Source organism: Panthera tigris, chromosome X, assembly GCF_018350195.1.
Source record: "Panthera tigris isolate Pti1 chromosome X, P.tigris_Pti1_mat1.1, whole genome shotgun sequence".
Classification (NCBI taxonomy): Eukaryota; Metazoa; Chordata; class Mammalia; order Carnivora; family Felidae; genus Panthera; species Panthera tigris.
The window spans coordinates 100,801,927-100,820,354 of NC_056677.1; the positions used below are offsets into that span (position 1 = coordinate 100,801,927).

General features: G+C 43.7%; 1 protein-coding gene across 1 annotated transcript in view; it reads left to right on the forward strand.

Annotated features, from left to right (window-relative positions):
- The window catches only part of GRIA3 (glutamate ionotropic receptor AMPA type subunit 3), a 264,933-nt gene that overhangs the window by 208,237 nt on the left and 38,268 nt on the right, over positions 1-18,428 (forward strand). Inside the window, exon 13 of the mRNA XM_042974909.1 lies at positions 5,346-5,544. Within this exon, the coding sequence (XP_042830843.1) occupies positions 5,346-5,544 (199 nt within the window). The remainder of the gene's footprint in view (positions 1-5,345; positions 5,545-18,428) is intronic.

The window sequence follows — 18,428 nt, forward strand, 5'->3', positions numbered from 1 at the left end:
TGTAACTCGGGCACGTTACTAAATCTGCCTGAGCCTCAGCTCCTCCTCCGAGAAATGTAAAGTGCAGTACCTGGCGACAGTAAGCTCTCGGTAAAGGTTAGCCACCGTCATTATTAAAGCGGCTGCTCTTAACTGCCCTGATTTCACAAACACTAACTCTTAATATGGTACTTGCGTTTGAGTCCCTGAAACTCCTTAGGAATACAGCTCAAATTTTAGCCAGTGCTGCATAGCTGATTTCTGATGAGAAATGACCACCAACCTTCCTTCCTGAATCCGCAAAGTGCTCTCCTTAAGGATTTCACCTGGTGTAAATATTTTGACTGTATTATTCTTATAATGGTTTACGGATGGTGACAGAATGTTACAGTTTTTTAATCTGAAATTTATTTCCTTTGTGAAACTTTGATAGAACCTTGCTAAGCAGTCTGAAGTGCAAGTCCTTCCAGGCAAATGCTCCCCCTGCTGACTTTCTTTGAAGCTGCAGGGACCTCTGAGGGCTAGCCAAGTAGATGTGAGGATTGGGGGAATTCTGACCCAGAGAACATGCTAACTTGAACCTGATTACTGTGTACATATTATTCCAAAGACACCACTCTTCTCTAGCTCTTCAAGATAGAAAATACTAAAGGGGCGCCTGGGTGGCCCAGTCGGTTAAGCGTCCGACTTCGGCTCAGGTCATGATCTCACGATTTCGTGGGTTCGAGCCCCACAATGGGCCCTGTGCTGACAGCTCGGAGCCTCGAGCCCGCTTCCGATTCTGTGTCTCCCTCTCTCTCTGCCCCTCCCCTGCTCACACTCTGTCTCTGTCTCTCTCTCAAGAATAAACAAACATTTTTTTAAATGTTCAAATACTTTAGAGGAGTGGGTAGGACATCTGTCCAGGTTAGTTGACACCTAAATCCTTCTGTAAAGTGGAAAATATGAACAAAATGATAAAAGACACGAAGGGCATGAAATGAATGGGATGGAAGACAACAGGATTTTTTTTTGTACTCCATTTTAAGCAACGTCCTTTCGTTTGCCGATGTCCAACCGGCATCTCATCCTACTGCAAATTCTCTTCAAAGTAGGAGTGATGTGGTGATAAATTAATGATGTAAGAGCAGGATTTTTATTGCGACTACTTCATGACTGTTCTGGCTGAAAGCCGAAGTTTTCGGTCTTTGGAAGATGGTTACTTATTCCCATCAGAAAATACTATACGAGCCAAAGATTGATTCTGCACGCTTTTTAAAAATCTGTCATAGATACAGCATTGAATAGAGTGTAGAAAAGATCCATACTTTGCAAGAAAGAAGAGGGGGAGAAAAGAGAATGATGAAGAGTTTGTGCAAAGGAGAAGCGGTTACGGTTTCAGCTCTTGATCTTGCGAAGCTAGTAAAGTGAACATTTCAAAATTTCCTTACAGGATGAAGGGTACAGCACATAGCTCACTTTTATTATCATTTCAGAGGTCGTAAAATACATGTTCTTATTAACTCAGAAACTCTACTTCCGTATTATTACAGATAACAAGAGCATTGTATATTATTTTGCGGTGTTTTTATGTCTGTTTTCCTCTTGTTGCTAATCTACTTTCATTAACTTCACGCCTCCTCTTACATTTCTTCAAAAGGTACGATATGCTCCTTATGATGCATTTTTATAAATACTAAATGTGCAGCATTTTATAGCCATTTCATTATGCTAACCTCAAAATCTGTCTTGTGCAACAAAACTCTTTGAAATGAACGTTAAACATTTTGAAGCTGCGTTAATGGGGGGAAAGAAACTGGAAAATGACAGGTCTTTTTAACTCAACTATAAAGTCTTGTCTTGTTTTAATAGATCCTTTTAAAAATGTCATGGGGCTGACCCATCAGTCACTTTTTATATAGCCTCCGTGTGAAATGTGGGTTTAAATGGCTCTGGTTTCATTAACGAGAAAAGGGAAATGTAAAAATTCTTACAGAGCCGCTTCCCTTTGAGTGCCACTGCACCTTTTCTCCGTGAGCTTAATACACCCCTTTCCATACCAAACCATGATTCTGGAATCACTCCAAAATCCGTTCTCCCCTTGGTCTCAGGAAAACCCTATCCTTCCAAATAAGGATGGCATTCACAGTTTCATTCCAAAGGAACAACAAACAGATGATAAACAATAATTATCCAAGCATGTTTGGTTTTCCTGCAACTATAATTCTCAGTTATTGTCAGAACATTGTACCTTCTATAATTTATACACCATTCTAGATTGTCTTCTAGAAAATGTGACTGTTTGGTAGCACAGAAATGTGGGCATTTCTTTCCTGTTGTATAAGTATAGATGATTGATTTCTGATTTCTCCTCTCTGTGCCTCAGTCTCTTCATATGTTAAATGCCTCTGTTTTCTAATCTGGAAAGAGTTGACCCATGTCAACCCAAAGTAATCAGAACGGTCTGGCACACAGGAAGTGCTCAGGAAGGGTTAGCTATTATTGTTATCATTTTTATTACCCTATTACTATGGATGCTACTTTGGAACATTAATCTTTTATACGGTAAAATTCTTTCCAGAGTCACAGCAGTCGAGAATAAATTAAATATATATGGCAACAATGAAGAAAGACTATGAGGGTCCAAATTCATCATTGAAATATCCTACAAACTTTTAGCATTTGGAAGTGTAACACATTCTTTCTGGTTCATCCAGATGTTTTTATCTCTTCTGATTAAAAGGGACGTGTTCCGGGGCGCCTGGGTGGCGCAGTCGGTTAAGCGTCCGACTTCAGCCAGGTCACAATCTCGCGGTCCGTGAGTTCGAGCCCCGCGTCAGGCTCTGGGCTGATGGCTCAGAGCCTGGAGCCTGTTTCCGATTCTGTGTCTCCCTCTCTCTCTGCCCCTCCCCCGTTCATGTTCTGTCTCTCTCTGTCCCAAAAATAAATTAAAAACGTTGAAAAAAAAAATTAAAAAAAAAAAGGGACGTGTTCCCAGACGAAATCCTGAGAGAATATAACTATTAGAGAAATCTGTCGCAAAGCAGATTTTCACATCTGAAAGGCTAAAAGGGATTGTGTTCAAAAGTAAAGCAAGGAGGGTTGCTTTAAGCATCCGGGAACCAATAGGAATTGCAGACTTTAAAAAATCAAGTAGTTTTGTTTCAGTTAATCAGTGAAGAATGCCACTTATCAAAACACCTGCCAAAATGATTTGATCAGAGTGGAAAATCAAAAACAACTGAATTTTCCAGAGGCTAATAAAAGTTTATCTTGGGACACGGAATTTAAATTTGCCTGGACATGGTAAAATGCAAGCACAAACAGAGAAGAGCTTGACCTGCTAGCTTTCAGCCCAGAACTTCCCTCTTCCCACAGAGCCTGGAGATGTGCCAGGCTCCTATGCCCATTCTTCACTTTCCATCACAGTGGGTTCTTTTCCTGTGAGCTTTTCTGGGCACGGGAGAACATAGCTTAATCAGGCTGGAGCTCCGCCACAGAAAGAACTATCCTAGAGATAATGTGGCAAAGTTTTCTAGAACCTAGGGACCAGATTTTCATTTCTGTAGACAGAGCCAGCCTCGAGCAACATTGTCATGGAGGTGAAGCTGCCTCCGCACCAGCCCCAACCCATCACTGAGCACTCAGTGCCTTCACGGCCCCCTTGCTTCCCACAGACCCTCCCCTGAGCAGCATTCATGATGTAGGGACCACGACTCTCAATCCTGGCTGTACCAGAGCTTTCCGCAAATACTGCTGCTTAGGCCTAACCCCCAGAGAGTCTGACTTAGATGATCTGGGGTGGAGCCTAGGCATTTTTTGTGTGCCGCTGTGCTTTGTTTTATTTTGCCTCAAGCTTCCCAGACGATTCCGATGTGCAGGCAGAGTTGAGAATCACTGATGTAGAAGAAGGACAGTATTTCTCGTTCTGGTCTGCAGACCACTGCAGTCACCAGGGATGGGTAAGAAATGCGGGTTCTTGAGCGCTCACGTATTCCGAACCAGCCTTTTCGCAAACACCGCAGGTAATGCCAAAGGCATAGTTACATTTAACAACGAATTTTTCCCTTATTAAAACTTACCCATCTTGGGGTGCCTGGGTGGCTCAGTCGGTTGAGCTCAGGTCATGATCTCACGGTTTGTGGGGTTCGAGCCCCACGTTGGGCTCTGTGCTGACAGCTCGGAGCCTGGAGCCTGCTTCTGCTTCTTTGTCTCCCTCTCTCTCTGCCCCTAACCCACTCGCATTCTGTCTCTGTCTCTCTCAAAAATAAATAAACATTAAAAACATTTTTTTTAACTTACCCGTCTTCTGTCCGATTCTCTACTAACTGCATAGACTAATCCACGATAATGTGATAGGTCCTATTGAAGTTGTGTGTTAACATTTTGACCAAGTCTTCTGAAGAAAATGCAGAAGGTGATTCCAACACGAAGATTCTCTATGGCAGCCTTGTGAGGATGGTTTTGTTTGTTTTGATTATTTGGGGGGGAGAGGTGGAGGTGGAAACAAAACTTTTAGTGCCCCTCAAATTCTATTATACTGGTAGTTCCTCAGTTCCCTCGAGGCTGTCCTGTGTGCTAAGGCTTAGTTTGTAAAAGCAAAGAGTTTGGATCCCTGGAGCTGAGTACCTGAGCCCCACTAGCCATTTATACAAAGATCATAATACATATTATCTTATGGCTCCTTGCCTCACGCGTGACCGGCTCCACAAAATGGCAAAAGTCTTTATTAAATTTACTAAACTCAGAGTCAAGAGTACTCATCCACCCACACCTACCCATTTCCCTTCAAATACGTAAGGGCTTTTGACTCGGTTTCTCCCATGACATCATCTCGCATCCGTGGCTCTCAGCCTTGGCCGTGCCTTGTAATCACCTGGCGAGCTTTAAAAAATATATATGCCTGGATCCCACCTCCAAGGTTGTGATTTAACTGGTGTCGGGTAGGCTGGACATGAGTTTTGTTTTGTTTTTGGTTTTTTTTGTGTGTTTTGTTTGGTTTTTAACAAAGGTCCCTGGTGATTCTATTGCGCAGGCTCAGAAGCACACAGAGCTCACACAGGAAGAGAATCTGATAAGTATAATTATTATGTGTCATCAGGAGCTGGTAAAAAGAAGATATTTTTTCTAGAATTAAAAAAAAAAAAAATCATGCTCTGCAAGCCAGATAGGCCTGAAGGGCCTATACTATGCATGTACCATCATCATATACCATCGCCACATGGGATGTTGTTAATATGTTACTTTTGTTTGCTGTTTTAATTCCCTGGCATCACCTACTTCAACTATACTGAAACCACTTCTCTTTCCCGAAATTAAGATAATGATTTTCGTAAACTGAAACCCGGCCCCTCCGGGTCCGGACTGGTCTTTGTTTTGTTTTGCAGGTCGCTGTCCGGGCGGATTGTCGGAGGGGTTTGGTGGTTCTTCACCCTGATCATAATTTCTTCCTACACTGCCAATCTTGCGGCTTTCCTGACTGTGGAGAGGATGGTCTCTCCCATAGAGAGTGCTGAAGACTTAGCTAAGCAGACTGAAATTGCATATGGGACCCTGGACTCCGGTTCAACGAAAGAATTTTTCAGAGTAAGTGCTTGGCGGTTAATTGGGCCTGCTGCTTTTTCTTTTATCATCTTCTCACAAAGGCAAATTCACAGTACTTTTAAGGGAGGGATGGGAAAGTGTGGGGATGTTATCGAAGTGCAGCATAAAACAGCATAATACATAAATACAGCCCTGCTTGGCTGGTGACCTACTTCATTGTTGCTTCAATTAAGACTCGTGCGCGATGTAACAAGTTGGATACAAGGGCACTGAGCTTGAACTCCCAGGTCTGAATCTCATCCCTGTCGCAAAGCGATTGTTTGTCCTTGGGCAAGCCATTAGCCTCGATCACCTTCCTTGAAAACTGAGGGGGCTGAACTAAATGATATGCATTCTCCTTTTGAGCTTTTATAAAGGTAGATATTATGTCTCAGCCTTTCACAGAACTTAGGTACTTGGCTCTAAGACTCTGCAGAGTGATAGACTATAAAATTAGATATTCTGTGTCAGACACTGGTTTCCTATCGAAGTGCTTTACACTTATTTCAAGCGTTCATATACCTGCTGATAATGCAACGTTCAAGGAAGGTGGTGATTGTTTTCGTTTCTTGAGTACACTTATACCCCCCTTCTACTCCATCATAGACCCAATCTTAGTGGGGAAACAGCAAGTTGTTCACTAGCAAAAGATAGTAAAGCTACAGAAACACTGTCAAGAGGAAAGATGAAAGAAGATCAAAGCAGAAAGTTCTAGAAGGATGATATGATGGACAAGCCACTTTTACATAAACTATCAAGATCTTTGTTCTGCCAGCTGGACTACGAGAAAGGCTCCCAGTGGAGTGTTTAAGAACTCAAATGTTTTTCAGTTTCCCCAACCAGGAAAGTATGGTGATTAGAAAATGGACCCATTCTCTACATTACCACTGCCCGCTACCATAACCACTATAACTGGTTGTAGCAATGATACAGAGGCCACTTGTAGAGTAGGTAAAAGGGAAACGTTTAGTCTGTGCAACCAATAATTAAGCTGGTTGGCAGGTGTAACTACTAACTTTTCCGTAACGTCCAGGATAGATAGATGTTGGTGCTAAACCAGCTTACTTTAAGAAATCAGTAAGAAATGTATTTCTGCATGTATTATGAGATTTGCCCAGTTATTTCATGGAAAACCAGGAGTAGGTTTCTCACAATTGTAGCAATTAGCTAAAAACTGTTTTCATTCCCTGAAGGAGAAAGCATTCATTCTAGGGCCCTTTCCACAATTCTTATCGGCTCTGGACATCCCTTTCTCACTTTTACCACTGTTTACCGAGCAGATCAAAATCCCCAAAGAGAGAGAGGGGCCCAGTATTGGAACTATCAATGAAGACCTTCTGGAACTAACCTGGCCTTGACCCTCACCACTGTGGAAGTCCCAGAAACTTATCTAGAAATAATCCCCTGCCTACATGAAATCACCCACATGTTTCAGGGCAACAAGCGGGCAACTTCCATCTGCTGAGTAGTCAGCACATTATCAGCTCCATGGAAATTTGGTTGGTATCCACCTTCAAAAGCATCCCAATAGGCATCAAGTTGCTATATGAAGTAATTGATCACTTAGGCTACCAAGATACCAGACTTGGACCCTTTGATAAGAGCCCCTTGTTCCATTGGAAAGCATTTTGCCTTCAAAAACGATTCGAAATTAGGAAGGTGTACTTTAAATGGTAATCGATAGACGGCATCAATTCCCATTAAGCTTTCAAAGGCCATTCATCCATACTGGAGGCAAAGGACCCTCTCTGGGAAGATTTATGAGGGCAAAGGCTTGAAAGCATGACCAAACAGTCGCTGTCCCCCCACCCAGACCCCACCCGCCACACATTTTGTGTCTTTCTCAAAAACCAGGAAAGTGTCTGCTAATCTATTCGATGATGGTTTCATTAAAAAGCCTCATATTACCAGAGCCGATTTGAATCAACATCCAATTCTGAGCAAAGCTATTGCCACATTCTAATTGGTTTGCAGCTTCTAATGCTCACCGATTCCTAGTGACCTTTACAGCCAATGAGTAATTCGTATGGAAATGGGCTGTTATGAGAATCTGATTAGAGAGGGAGCTGGATATTTCCAGGTATAAGGAAATGCAAATCATTTTCTAATTCTCACGCACCACTTTTTCGTTTTCCCCAATTGGTTGCTCGTGACAGCATTAGGATTCTGTGGGGGAGTTCTTCAGGGCAGCACACGAAGGTTGATGATCTAAGCGTGGAACTGAGCAATCTAGAAAAATCAACTTTTTAAGCCTGCTTGTGCTGGAAATGTTATGTAAACCTAACAAAGGGTAAGGTTGGTATCCATGTAATACAGGGGAGCCCAACCCATCCGTCTTGAAGCCATTTGTACCCTCCATGGTCTCCACCCCACCCTCCTTGAACCACATAGATCGGAGAAGACAGCCAGCCAGAACCCCTCATCTCTCTCCCAGGGACTCCACCGAACTAGTATGTCACCACCCCTCCCCCAGCCCTCACTGATCTGGGGGCAGTTTTAAGAATGGTCACTCCTCCGCACACAGGAAAAGTGAGGACCTCAGATGGCATGCCTTCTGAACTTTAGAGACTAAAACAAGATCACACGCAGCATTTACAAACACGACATAAGCTCATTTCTTCCCATTCTCACTGCATACTAAAACCACAGAGACCAAATAGTAATACCATAACACAGCCCGGGGCCAGCCCTCTAGTGCTTCCACTAAGAAAGAGAAATAAATAAAATACAATTCCTTTCTAATTGCCCTGCAGACATTTTTACTCTTCCTGGATAAGGCTGCCATTGAAATGATGGTATTTTAAAATGATTCCTTTGTTTCTCTCATTTTCCAGCTATCCTTAGCTGTTATCTTACAATCACATAAAGTCACTGGCACAGAGAGACCTGTTCCATCCGGAAAGGCAGGGAGGGACTGAGCAAAATGCACCTAGCTGGAAGAGACATCTGAAATATTACCGTGAGCCCTCTCGACTTGAAAACTGATTTCCTTAGACAGCAGCTCCAAAACTAAATGTCCCAACTGCAGTGGAGGCACCCGTGCTAAAAAACACGTCGACAGCTTTATTGTCATTGCCCAGAGAAATGCCACTATGATTTGGAAAGCTGCACCGAAATGATCATTCTCCACTAGGTTTTGGAAATTTAACCTGATACGGATTCATGTTAAAAAGTAGCACCGGAGAAAAAGCAATTCCAAAATTCTCTCTGCCTCCAGACCCCCGGAAATATTCGATGACTATGATGCTTGATTTCTTTTCCAGATACCTGACCAAATCTCCACTAAAGGTAGTTCGAGGCATTAAAGAAGGTTGCATTTTTAAATGAAATGTTTAATATTAATTTAAAGCCCTTTGAAATTCTAAATATAAAAGGAGAGGAGTGGAGAGAGAATAAGTTGCTCTCATGTGCTGGGCAGGACAGAGAAACTGAGCTTTATCTGGAGACCACAGAGGGGACTGTCCCATCTTCTGACTTGCAGACATTGTACCACGTGGCACAGCTGAATTTACTCGTGCAAACTGTTTCATTGGAACGCAAGAGTCTATGACGAGCTGTTGTCATCGATCATATTAATTTTTCTAAATGTAGGCTGTAAATGAAGAGCTCTCGAACTAATTTGAAAAGTAGTCCCTACTAAGAGTATTTAGATCCTGCTTACACATTCAGACTCTCTGTGTCTCTCTCTCTGTCTCTCTCTCTCTCACACACACACATTTTCAATTGGAGTCCACATTTCCACATCTCTCAGTTATCTATTACAGGGCCTTTGAAGTACACGGGGAAAGGAGAGAAGTCTCCTTTGCACCTATGCTATGCTGACCTTTTCACATGATCGAGAAAACCAACCATTGATCTTTACGCTGTTACATGTTACAACTGAGCTATGTACACGTCGGACCTCCCTAACCCCTTAACCCATCCCCTAGACTCAGGAAACACGCCAACATATGAGAGCCTTTGGTTAAAAATTTTCGCACCAAGTACTACAATGGATTTGCAATTTTGACACCTAATAGACTTGGACAACTGCAACCAGATTTAATTAGTTTGAAGACACATATGATGTGACCAAATGTTTGGGGACACAGCCAAACCACATACTAGGGAACACACAATAGTGACAACAAGAGAGGAGTCTGACACCAAGGGATGGTAGGTCAGAGACATCTGTTGGGCCTACTACTTGGCAGTTTTTAAAAAAGAAAATTCGTTTTTTTAATTTTGACGTGGATCTTTTGATGCCACCTTCTCAAAACCAGTCTGTTCCAATGTCACATGATACGTTGCACGACAAGACTCCTAGACCTCACAGGTCAAGACTGGGGTGGGGCACCAGACACAAGGTGAGGCTGCCGAGGCCTGACCGAACAGGCCTCAGGAAGAGGGAAAGAGACACTCAGACGGCCGTCGGCCTTTCCCGCCCCTCAGCGGCCAGGGGTCTGTGGTTCCATAGGCCTTCCTTGCAGGCAACTCTCAAGCTGGGTGGAGAGCACGCTCTCCAAAGGAGTAGACACTGGTTGACCTGACAACTGTGCACAACCGACCACACACCTCCTATCTGTCTCCAAGAGAAAGGCGGAAATGCAGCAATGAAGACAGGCTACGAATAACGCCCTAGATTCTAGTATTTATTCATCACTCTTTCAATAACTCTTTTAAGTTTATGTATTTATTTTGAGAGAGACAGAGACAGCGTGAGTCGGGGAGGGGCAGAGAGAGAGAGGGAGAGGGAGAGGGAGAGGGAGAATCCCAAGCACGCTCCACACTCTTAGCACAGAGCCTGACGTGGGGCTCAGACTCACAAACCGTGGGATCATGACCTGAGCCGAAACCAAGTTGGACGCTTAACCGACTGAGCCCCCCAGGCGCCTCTCAATAACTCTTTTTTTGAGCACTCTCTAGGTGCCAAGTTCCAGGCTAAGCACTGAGGATCCATCTCTGTAAACAAAATTAAATTTCTGTCTGTCTTTTACCAAATCGCATGAAAATGCTTACACAGGGCCCTCCACCATATTTGGAGGTGATTTTGGGGGATAGACGGACTTGAAATATAGGCATCTCAGGAACCTAGATGATCACACCCTCCAGGACAGCTGACAGTGTTTATTTTTATATTGCTACTTCTCTGCACGCACCAATCTATGGCTACACTCCATGGTGAATAACAAAAGGGTTAATGATTCTCCATAACCCGACAGGAGGGCCAGTTAGGTGGTGAATAAAGCAGAAACGGCCTCTACCCTCTGGGAGCTCACAATCTAGAGGGCCGCCAATTTTCAACACATTTTCACGCACATTACCACATTCAATTCACACAACAATCCTGCAATACATGTGAGACAAAATGACATTGTGACTTGATGAATGTCACTGGGCTCAATGGGGAAGAGCTAGAACTCTGAGGCCAGATTGGGTCCCCTTTCCAGCCCGTCTCAGTGCCCTTCTGGTGTGAGTGTTCACAGAAACGGGGGGCGTTAGGCATGAATCAAGCTTCTGGTGCAGCACGTGCTAAGGCATCTGTATTATCTCCTGGTTGACCTTTTATTTCCCTTGATGGGTCAGTTAGAAAAGAGAACCTATACCCACTTTAAATGACATTTTCCCATGCTCTGATAGCCTCAAAAGGATCCAGGATAAGAAGCCAAGGAAAAGGAGGTCATCCATAAAACTATAGCGAATGCCACAAACACATCAAACCTCTATAATTCACAGCTGATTATGCTTTCTGATATGCCCAGGGTTATGTCATAGCTGGATAAAACTGGAAAGAAAAAGAGAGAGGGAAAAGATGATTTCTAGTTCCACATCCACTGACGACTTTCTTGTTTTTCTTTGGGTGAGAAGCATTCGGTCTCGGTTTCCTCAATGTACCGATGGGAATATTCTCTGCTCTACCTTCCTTATGGGGTTGGTAAGAGGATAATATCACAAAAAGCTCTTTAAAAGGATGAAGGGTTCTACAAATGCCAGGAGACTTTAGGGAAAGGGCCCAACAATAGAGCAACTAAAGCATAAAGACTGTCCAGGCAAGGCTCCGTGGAGATGTGAGGGAGGGGTACTTCTCAAGAATAAAATAAGATAAAATAAAATCATCTCTGCTGGCTCAGTGGAAGAGGGGTGGGCTTTTTCCTGACTTTGGGAGGAGAGAGAAAGTTCATTTGTATCCTCCCCCCCCCCCCCCCCGCATCCTGATCCCATCCCTGCCCCCGTTATCAAATATTACTCCTGACCTCATCTCTCCATCTTCAGTCATTTCTTTGTGGCTTGCAGATTCAACAACTCCAAAACACACAGTTTAGAGCCGCCCTTGAAGACCACCTAGAAACTTCAGGTGCTTCCAAGGGGGCACGCAGGCCATCTGCCCAAAGTAACCAACCATATGGATTTCATTAGCCTAGCTCTGTTAGCCCTCTCAGGTAACCTACTTGCTTATGAGAGCATTTCACAGCCCAGAAAGCCTAAGGGAGTTAAGTCTTCCTTTTCTTTGAGGCTGCTGACTCTCGCAGACGAGCAGACAACGCCAGGGTAATTAACACCACGCAGGATCCCCAGATCTTTGGGAGAACTCTTCAACCCTCTTTCTGAGAGTAATTCACCTCAGGATCTCACTTTCTTTTCCTAGCCGACAAAATCAAATCACCTCAGCGCTTCTAGTTGGTTCCATCTGTTCAATTAGACCTTCCTTGAGTTCACCTGGCAAGCCTGCGCAGGTTAATTATTTAAGTTCTCCTTCATCACCAGGCAGACGTCTAAAAACCTGACCGTCAGGATCAAATAAAATTTCAACATCCTGAAGCTCAACTAATAAAAACATTAGGTTAACTAGAATGCTTGGTTGCACTCCGCTTTTGAAAGGAAAAAGCAACTCACACAAACAAAACCTTGCTCTGACTTTTTTTCTTTTGGGGGGGGGACAAAATTCATTTTTTTTTAAATTTAAATTCAAGTTAGTTAACATTCAGTGTTGTCATGGCTTCAGGAGTAGAACCCAGTGATTCATCTCTTACATACAATGCCCAGCGCTCATCCTTAAAAGTGCCCCTCGTTAATCCCCATCACCCGTTCTCCCCCACCCAGAAACCCTCGGTTTGTTCTCTGTATTTAAGAGTCTCTTATGATTTACCTCCCTCTCTGTTTTTATCTTATTTTTCCTTCCCTTCCCCTATGTTCATCTCTTGTGTTTCTCGAATTTCACATATGAGTGAAATCATACGATATCTTTCTCTGACTTATTTAGCTTAGCATAATACCCTCTGGTCCCATCCATGTTGTTGCAAATGACAGTATTTCATTCTTCTTCATCACCAAGTAGCATTCCATACACACACACACACACACACACGCACGCACGCACACACACCCCACATCTTCTTTATCCATTCACCAGTCAATGGAAATTTGGGCCTTTCCATACTTTGGCTATTGTTGCTAGTGCTGCTATAAACATTGGGGTGCGTGGGCCCCTTCAAATCAGCATTTTTGTATCTTTTGGATAAATACCTAATAGTGTAATTGCCGGGTTGTAGGGTAGTTGTATTTTTAATTTTTTGAGGAATCGCCATACTGTTTTCCAGAGTGGCTGCGCCAGTTTGCGTTCCCACCAACAGCGCAAGAGGGTTCCCCTTTCTCCGCATCCTCACCAGCATCTGTTGTTTCCCGAGCTGTTCATTTTAGCCACTCTGACTGGTGTGCGGTGGCATCTCATTATGAATTTTTTTTTCAAAAAAACTACTAGGTGATGTCCTGTGGTCATATGCATTCCAGTCTTCAAAGTCTTCTACCTTTTTAAACAGTGAGTAACTAAATCTTGAGAGTCTATAATATCAAGTTAGGCACCAGGGCTATAATAGTTACGTTTTCGCAAAAGGGAGTTAGTCCTCTGTGAAAATACGCTTCAACCACAAAACTGTCTTCTGAGAAGAAAGCAGTAAGACATACTAGAGGCAGGAATCATTAGGGACTTCCGGACTTGAAAAATTCTTTGAGGATTCACCGTATCCAAGTAATGTTGCAGTGAACATGGGTGTACCAACAGCTCTTCAAATCCCTGTTTTCAATTCCTTTTGGCATATACTTCAGAGTGGAATTGCTGGATCGTACGACAATCCTTTGCTTGTCTTTTATAACTTTTAGGGTCTATTTTGATACAAACGATGAGGGCATTTTCTATTCTGGTTTCTTCCCGTTGCTGCTCAAACAATCCTCATCTTCTCAGAGGCCATAGATGCCTCTCTCCCAATAGGAAGAGGGTCGCTAGGGAGTTGCTGTTGGGGCAGAGCTTTAGCTAGTATCACAAAGTTTCATCTTGATACATCTTGACCGGAGTTGAGGAGGAGGATGTGTATGTGTGTAAGTGTTGAAAAAAACCTGAAGTCCTGTCTATACCACACATATGTACAGAGGGTCCTGGATATTTTAGCTACCGATTCCAGCTTGTAACAAAACTTTGAGGGAACATGCTTTCTCTTTCTGTGTTTGGGCTACAACTTTGATGCCCCAGCAAGATGGCACCAGAAGGCAGCCGCTGGATGCTAGAGTGAAACCCATCTTATTTCTGTTTGAAACGGTTTAGAATGTCACCTGTCTGAAGGACGGACTTGGATAGTGATGACCTATTGCATTTCTTCCCTCTTCTGATTGTGAGCATCTGTCTGTACGTTATCCCCAAAACGAATCTATCTGCACATTCCTGGTGCCCTAATGAAGAGGTTCCTGAAGGTGGTTAGCTGCTATGCCTAGCAAAGCCTGCACTGTAGAACCGAATCTTACTTCCCAGCTTTATGAAAATTCTTATGTGTTCACAGCCTGATTTATTTGAGTCTCAATTTTGTCTCCTTTGAGTCTCCCATCTGGGTTACAGACTATTTCCTGTATCATTCAGTAGCACTGATATTCCAACCCGCTGAGTAAAGAACCCTGTCCTACACACTCTGGGCATGAGTAGGAGACGCCATCCAGACCCCTGAGTCCAATATGCAGACAATAGGGGAGTCGGGTGGACTAATCAGGAAAGGTTTCTGGAGAAAAGGACATCTTAAAAATATTTGGAGAGAAAAGAATTTAAAAGTAGTTCAAGGGGTTTGTGAGAATATATGTGGGACCCAAAAAAGCCCCCAAGAACAAATAAACAACAAGGCCATGACTTTATATCATGTTAGACTATGGCTACTACTGACTGGGGAACTGTTAGTTTCTGTAGGATTCACACTAAGATTTGTCTGCATAAGATAGCGTATGTATATATGTTTGGGGAAGGGAGTTCGTGATGGAAAAAACAGTTTCCAAAAAAAAATATTGCTTTGAAACAATAGTATCATGGTAGAAACCAATCTATAGACTGCCACAGGTAAATTGGAAATCACTGCTTGAGACCAAGGTGCTCTGAGCGCTTATTTCTAATTTCATAATTCACATTTGGCATGTGAAGATGAGGTTCATTAACAAGGGATTCTCCAAGGAATACTTTGCTTTCTTTTAAATGAGTTTGAGGAACCAGTGTTGAAAAGCAAAATCTATCTCTGCTTTGGAAAACAATACCAAATGAAAGATTTCATAACCAACCCTTCATTTTTAAAAATAACCCCACTACAATAGACATTATTTCACCAAAATAAATAGCTCCTTTCCTGAATGTCGTAGTACTAATGAGGTAATCATGAAGGGAATCACATGAAAGCCTCTTTGCACAAAATTTTGAAGTTTGATTCCAAATACTTGTATCTTGCCCCTTTCTTCCAGACAAGACACACATACATGAGTGTGCATACACACAGACACACACACACACACACCACCACCACCACCACCACCACCACCACCATTTGGGTAAATGTGATTAACAAATAACTGAAGTTTACTATATATGAAATCAGCAGGGAGCCAACTGCCCCACTGGCCAAATACTGAAGAACATTTCTGCTTTATTTTCTTGGCCTGGGGTTTCAGTCAATTGGATGAGCAAGAAGGTTGAGAATAGCAGGATCAATGACTGAGGAGAAATATAAATAAATTCAAGGAGGCTTAGATAAATTCATGTAATACAGAGCCGTAGAAAGTTGTTAAAAGTAAGAGGCAAGTGCTTGAAGGACACCTTCAGATGTTTAGAGTTGACATCAAGAAGACAGGCATGGCTTCTCATAGTTCTTTGTTGACCTTATCTTAAAACACTCCTAGCTCGAATCACCCAAAGAGCTGACCTACAGGGACCAGTCTACAATTTTTTACAAGATTGTTTTTCACATCACAAGAATTGAGACTATTTAGCCTGAAGAAAATATGCAGCAGTGGAATGTATTAGGATTGTCTTAAAATATTCGAAGGGTAGACATTTCAAAGATGAATTGTACTTGTTTTGTGGGGCCCTAAGGGACAGAACAAAACTCAAAGGGTGGATATTACAGGGATAGAGATTTTTGGCTCATTGTAAAAAGAAGATTCTCATAGAGCAATCCAAAAATAGAATGGGCTGTCTCCACAGATAGTGAGCTGTTCATCTTTGAAGGGATTCAAGATTAGGCTAATGGCCACTTGTCAGGGATGTCAAATAGGGGACTCAAGGATTCAAGATTAGGCTAATGGCCACTTGTCAGGGATGTCAAATAGGGGACTCAATAATCTGATGAATGTCTGCACTAGAGCAGTGTTTTCCAACACTGGTTGTGTGTAAAATCATTTCCAGAGCTATTTTAAAACACAGATTATTGGGTCTCATGCCTCCTCCCCTCATGTTGATTCCATAGGTTCTATTAATCTGCATTTTAAAAAAATTTTAATGTTTGTTTGTTTTTGAGAGAGAGAGAGCATGTGCGGGATAGGGGCACAGGGAGAGAAGGAGACACAGAATCCGAAGCAGGCTCCAGGCTCTGAGCCATCAGCACAGAGCCCGATGCGGGGCTCAAACCCACGAACCGTGAGATCGTGACCAGAGCCAGAGTCAGACGCTTAACCGACTGAGCCACCCAGGCGCCCCTTAATCTGCATTTTTTAAACTAGCACCCCAAGTGGTTCTAACACAGATGACTAAGAGCCACTCTTTGAAGAACGTTTGACTATACAACATATAAGATAATTTATACTTTGATGATTTGGATTTGCCTTTTTTCTATGATTCCTATGTGAAGGATGCTGGGAGAAGGCTGGAGGCTGGGCCTGCAGGGCAGAGAGAAGCCTGAGTAGGAGTAGCTAGGCCTGTCTGGCAGGAAGAGGTATCTCGAGAGTGAGTACAGCTGACTGGCTGAGTGGTGGCCTCCCCCTCCCAGTGTTCCTGTCAGGGAGGGAGAGAAAGGAAGAAACTTTCCTCTGATCCACAGGGACCAATGGGAGATGATTGTTTCAGGGACTGGAATCTGAGGCCTTGGGAGACCCCAAGTGCAGACAGATACCTACAGGGAAGCTCAAGCAGTGGAATCTGACTATGGGTAATACAAGTCCTAAAAGTGAGGAAGAAATGACACTGCAGGGGCATAATGTCCAGAAGCTTTGAAATATTTATAATTTTTTCTCCTATGATCCTTATGATGCCCTTCCTTTTCCATGCTCATTTACTGCGTGGGTCTTGGGTGACCAGGACCATCGTATTAGCATCTTTATCACCCTACAGCAAGCCCCTGATTCAAACTTCCCATCCTAGAGGGCTGCAGGTGACCGGGTACAGGCATTGGTCGTAGGTGGAGATGGTGATCGGTATGACCTAGGTAAAGGCTAAGAGTAAGAGGAATTTCTTGGGGACAATGGGACAGAAGTAGAAGACAGACCAGGAGCTCTCTCCTACTTTCCTATAACTGCCCCTTCCTTCCCTTTTCTTTCCTTCTCTTACCTGCTGGGTCCCAAGTGGTCAGGGCTGCTATGTTTGCGCTTTTATAAAGGCTTCAGAGAACCTCTTTACCTCGAATGGCCCTCCCTACCCGGAAGAACTTAGGTAAGCATCCCTAGGGGCTAGTCAGCGTGGAAAAACAAAAGCAGTCAAACCTCGAAAGAAGCACGGGCACAAGACATTTCACAAAGAGAAAGAAAACAATGGGACAGAGGGAAGAGACCGTTCAGGAGCTAGAAACCACCAGCCAACGTGACAGAAGCTGCCAGCGCTCCCTCAGTCTCTGTCCCCCTGTGACCTGCATGGTCGGGGCTGCTGGCTTGGCGGTTTCACAGAGGCTTCAGGCAATCCCAAACCCCCAATGCCCCAGGCCAGAGGGCAGTAGGTAGACACACAGAACATCCGGCCTTCACTTCGGGAAGTTTAAGTGTCAAAATACAGTTGGGGGGGGGGGCGGCGCGTGCATGGCTCAGTCATTCGAGCAACCGGCTTGGTTTTGGCTGAGGTCGTGATCTCACAGTTCCTGAGTTGGAGCTCCGCCTTGGGCTCTGCACTGACCGTGTGGCTGGCACCTGCTTGGGAGTCTCTCTCTCTCTCTCTCTCTCTCTCTCTCTCCCTGCCCCTCCCCAACTCACTCACTCACTCTCACTCTAAAAAAAATTAAATTAAAAAATCTTTCAGAATACAGTTGGAAACCATGGGCGAGAGAAACGGCCTTAAGGATGAAGGGGCAGGATGAGAAATTTCAACAAGAGTTTTGAACTCTTGTCGGCCATGGGCCAAGGCGCTCTCTACTGTCACATGACCTCTCGCCTCCCTTCTTCTTGGTCCTTTTCCATGCTTTTTATGATGTGGTAACCCTACCGTGTTACTGCTTTTCAGATGCTTCAGGGAGCCTCATGCCTCAAAGTTCCCAACCCAGGGGAACTTAGCTGGGTAGACATGAACCCAGTCACTGCGAAGGGCTCAGAATTAGGAGGACCTAAATGCCATCAGGAAGAGGAATGTATTCTAGGGGCGCCCGGGTGGCTCAGCAGGTTAAGCATCCGACTCTTGGTTTGGCTCACGTCAT